Source organism: Brachyhypopomus gauderio, chromosome 10, assembly GCF_052324685.1.
Source record: "Brachyhypopomus gauderio isolate BG-103 chromosome 10, BGAUD_0.2, whole genome shotgun sequence".
Classification (NCBI taxonomy): domain Eukaryota; kingdom Metazoa; phylum Chordata; class Actinopteri; order Gymnotiformes; family Hypopomidae; genus Brachyhypopomus; species Brachyhypopomus gauderio.
The window spans coordinates 20,549,337-20,553,597 of NC_135220.1; the positions used below are offsets into that span (position 1 = coordinate 20,549,337).

The following is a 4,261-nucleotide window of genomic DNA, read 5'->3' on the forward strand; positions in this document are numbered from 1 at the left end:
CCGCCTCCCCGCATGGTTGATGGTGGCCCGGTGTACACGGTTACCTGGTTATTGGACCACCGCCGTGTTCGTGGTCGGGACCAATACCTCGTTGACTGGGCGGGTTACGGTCCCGAGGAACGTTCCTGGGTCCCTGCCTCTCGCATTGTCGACAGTTCTCTTATACGCGACTTCCGTCGTGACAGGGCAGTCGCTCTGGGCCCGCGGGGTCTCTGGCCTAGAGGGGGGGGCTCTGTCAGGGCTGGCTCGGATTCCACACCATCTACCTCCACTAGGGGCACCCGAGTCAGCCCTAGACTACATCCACGCAATCAGCAATGATCCGTCTCACCTGTTGCCATGGCTTTTTAAGGAAGCTTTTGGAGACGGATCATTGCTGATTCGTTTTGGTTATGCCGTCATGCTATCAGCCTGCTCCTTCATTCCCCGAAGTTGCATTTCTCAAAGTTGCAAGGTGTCTCGCCACCTTTCTCTCTCTTGCTTGTCTTTCACTTATTCGAGTCTCTGTCTCCTGCGCTGCTTTCTAACCAATCTCAAGTTTTCCTCCATCTGTTTCTCTTCCTATCCGTTATTCATTTATTTTGGGAAGGTTTTGTTTTGTTGCGGCATTTTTGCCAGTAGCCAGATTCTTCTCCTGGTGTTCTTATTTCGGTTTTACGCGACGAGTTTTTTCCGCGTCTTTTTAGTTGCCTTTATTATTTTTTCCACCCTCTCGCTACGAGTGAGTTTTGCTTTTCATGCGTCAGTCTTCCGCGTTGTTTTTGTTTCCTTTTTCTACCGAGTATCTACGGTTTAGTTTCATTTTGCGCGTTGTTTTTCCGCGTCGTTTTGTGTTGGTGTTTTTGCCACACTGTGTGTGTATGCATTAACTCCACATTTACTACTCTCGCATATTATTGTGCCAGACCGAGCCGGCACTTGGGTCTGCCTCTCAAGTATATTCACGCAGTGGTTACGTCACCATACCCGCCGCGTTACACTTCCAGTACACGTGGGTGCAGTTTAGGGGGCACAATCACTCTCCCACCCCACATGAGGCATCCCTGCTGAACTGAGAAGTCATGGCGTTGCAGCAAATAAGCTGACAGCTCTTCACCTGCGTCCTTTGCTGTCGGAAATCGACCAGTTGTGACCATTTCCAGGATACGACACAATGTCGAGTCAGACATGGTCTCACGCCTAATCTCTGTGTCACTGACTGGTAATGTGTCCAACTGTGATGTGTAGAACACCTCTACTGCATCTTGCTTTTCCTTATGAGCATGAGGAAGCGGTAACCTCAAAAGTCCATCAGCATTGGCATGTAATGTACCTTTTTTGTACTGAATGGTGTAATTATGTGCTGACAGAAGGAGTGCCCAACGCTGCATTCGTACTGCAGCCATTGATGGTATGCCTTTTTCTGGGCTCAGTATGGAAGTTAATAGACGATGGTCCGTTAGTAGGGTGAACTTGTTACCACAAAGGTACTGGTGGAACTTACATACTCCAAAAAATATTGCTAATGCCTCTCTCTCTCGATCTGAGCATAGTTTCATTCTGCTTTGCTGAGAGTTCGTGATGCATAGGCTATAGGTTTTTCTTCACCTTTGGGCATGATGTGTGAGAGCACAGCTCCGACCCCATAGGATGAAGCATCACAAGCCAGGTGAAGAGGCAGCTCAGGATTGTAGTGGGTGAGTACTTCCTGAGATATGAGGAGTTCTTTCGCTCTCTGGAATGCTGACTCACAAGCTGGCGTCCATTTCCACTTCTTCTCTTTATTCAGAAGTTCATTCAATGGATTCAGGGCAGTGGCTAGGTCAGGAATGAAACGTCCATAATAATTCAGCATCCCTAGAAAAGAATGTTACTGGCTTACATCCCCTGGTGCAGGTGCTTCCACATTGGCACATACCTTCTCCGGTGATTTGTGGAGCCCAGCTGTGTCAATGATATGGCCCAAATATTCCACAGTGTGCACGACACATAGAGATGCAGACCGACAGTAGGCTGATTCACTTCTCATTTCTTTATTGAACCACTGCCCAACTATACAGCTTTCACACTTTGCTTGGTGCCCTCTACTGGAGGATCTTGTATAGATTACTTACGAACTAGGTTCATACATAACAGTCCTTGTTCTTTAAATTGTATGTTTATTTGTGATTTTAGGTATTGGTTTTCTAATTATGTTTGCTTGTGTTTTGAGTCTATGTTTATTTGCATTACTAGGTAATAGTACTAATTCCTGTAGTTTAGTAATAGTCTGGCTCCAGGGTGTCTTGAATTCTGACCTAACTATGCATTCTGTGAACAGGTGCAAAGTACTTTGTAAGTTGCTCTGAGTAAGAGTGTCTGCTAAATGCCCTAAATGTAAATAAATGTATTTTAATAATAGTTTTATCATAAAGCACAAGAGGTGAATGTGTGTTTTAACCAAGTAATCCTAGTTATTACAGAACATGTTACTCAGGAGCTAAAGTTCTATTACATCACTTGTCCAATGGCATGTTGCGATCTCTGTGGAGTTTTAATATATCAGTCTATAAAAGAGAAGAGGGGAGAAATGTGCCTCATAAAGAGAGGTACGTAATTCCTGCCATCCCCCATACCCCAACCCATATATGAAAAGATCTGTTAACTGTTCTAGCAATCTGCACGAAACTGATAAATGAGGTTTTATGTGCAAGCTATAGTCATTTAAACAAAATGATTGGGTGCTTGCACCACAAGAAACAAAAATAGATTAGCTGTATTTTTTTGATTTTTTGGTTCAATACTTGAACACTGTACTATCAAATTATGGTCATTAAGTTCCCAAATGTTGATTTTTGCAAATATTTGTATGTATCTTGATTACTACTGATTTGATTACTGATTTCATTATTTAGACCAATGCATAACAGTGCATTAAGGTACGTAACTGGTGAAAGCATGTTAAGATCAAACATAACATTTTAAGATGTGTTAATTGTATTTATGGTAGTAAAATAACATTTGTGATTTTTAATTAATTTTACCATTTTTCTAGGATGTCTCAGAATAACCAGACTGTTGTGACAGAGTTTTTTATTGTGGGGTTCCCTGGACTTTTGCCTGAATTCTACAATCTCATTGGCACATTTTTCTTTATCATATATATCATTATACTAGTGGTGAATTCCATTTTTATAGTGATGTTTGCCACTGAACCACAACTTCACAAGCCTATGTACATCATCATGTTCAATCTGGCTCTGTCTGATGTTGGATTCTGCACCGTGGCTTTACCTAAACTGATCTCTCGCTACTGGTTCAACAATGGTTCTATCTCCTTCCAGCTATGTGTGATGCAAAGGCAGCTCATTCACTATTTTGGCACACTGAACTCTCTGATTATGATGATCATGGCTCTAGACCGATATCTGGCTATCTGCTTCCCGCTCAGATACCCAGCACTGATGACCAACCAGACTATGAGGATCTTGGCAGGGTTCATTTCGGCATCAGCAATGATTTCACCAGGCATTTCAACATCTCTGACTGCCCAAATGCCTTTCTGTGGACCAAACCTGATAATTAACTGCTATTGTGACACAATTTCTATGAACAGTCTAGTCTGTACAGACACAAGAGTTGCCTACCAAGTGCAATTCTCCCTGGCCATGTTTGTTCTTCTGGCACCTTTCTCTTTCATTATATTTTCCTATACCATCATTGTGGTGACTGTAATGAGAAAGGCCAATAATCAAGGAAGGCTGAGAGCCTTCTCCACCTGTGCTTCACAGCTGTGTATAATCACCATATACTACATACCTCGTTTCTTAGTGTATATAATGACTTATATACCAGGTTTAAAGATGAATATAGATCAGAAAATTGCCATATCAATGTTTTATGGGTTGTTTCCACCTCTCGTGAACCCATTCATATACTGCTTTAAGAACAAAGTGATTCAACAGCTGTTTTTGAAATGGTACACTCGAAAAAAGATGCACAGTGTCAAGATTTTGTCTGTCTCTAACTAAGGCTGGCTATTCCATATTGAATATAAGTCTAATCATTAATTTGCTATTGAGATTTAAAGTCTTATCACTGATAGTTGCTGGAGTCAGTTGAGATGGTAGAGGGTACCATGAAGGGTAGTTCTCCAGGTTCTCTTACTGCTCTTCTGTTTTATATGACAGCCTTGTTGTGACTGTAGCCCAGGATGGCCAGAAATTATTCTCTACGCTTGTGCAGAACGAAAATGAATAAGATTCTAGAAGTTGGTAGTTTAATATTAGCCACTTTATTAATG

General features: G+C 42.2%; 1 protein-coding gene across 1 annotated transcript; it reads left to right on the plus strand.

Moving 5' to 3' along the window:
• The first annotated feature begins 3,014 nt into the window (after window positions 1–3,014).
• LOC143526208 (olfactory receptor 1500-like) lies at window positions 3,015–3,989 on the plus strand. Its single transcript, XM_077020852.1, has one exon. The coding sequence runs from the start codon at window positions 3,015–3,017 to the stop codon at window positions 3,987–3,989; it is 975 nt and encodes a 324-aa protein (XP_076876967.1).
• The last annotated feature ends 272 nt before the right edge of the window (window positions 3,990–4,261 follow it).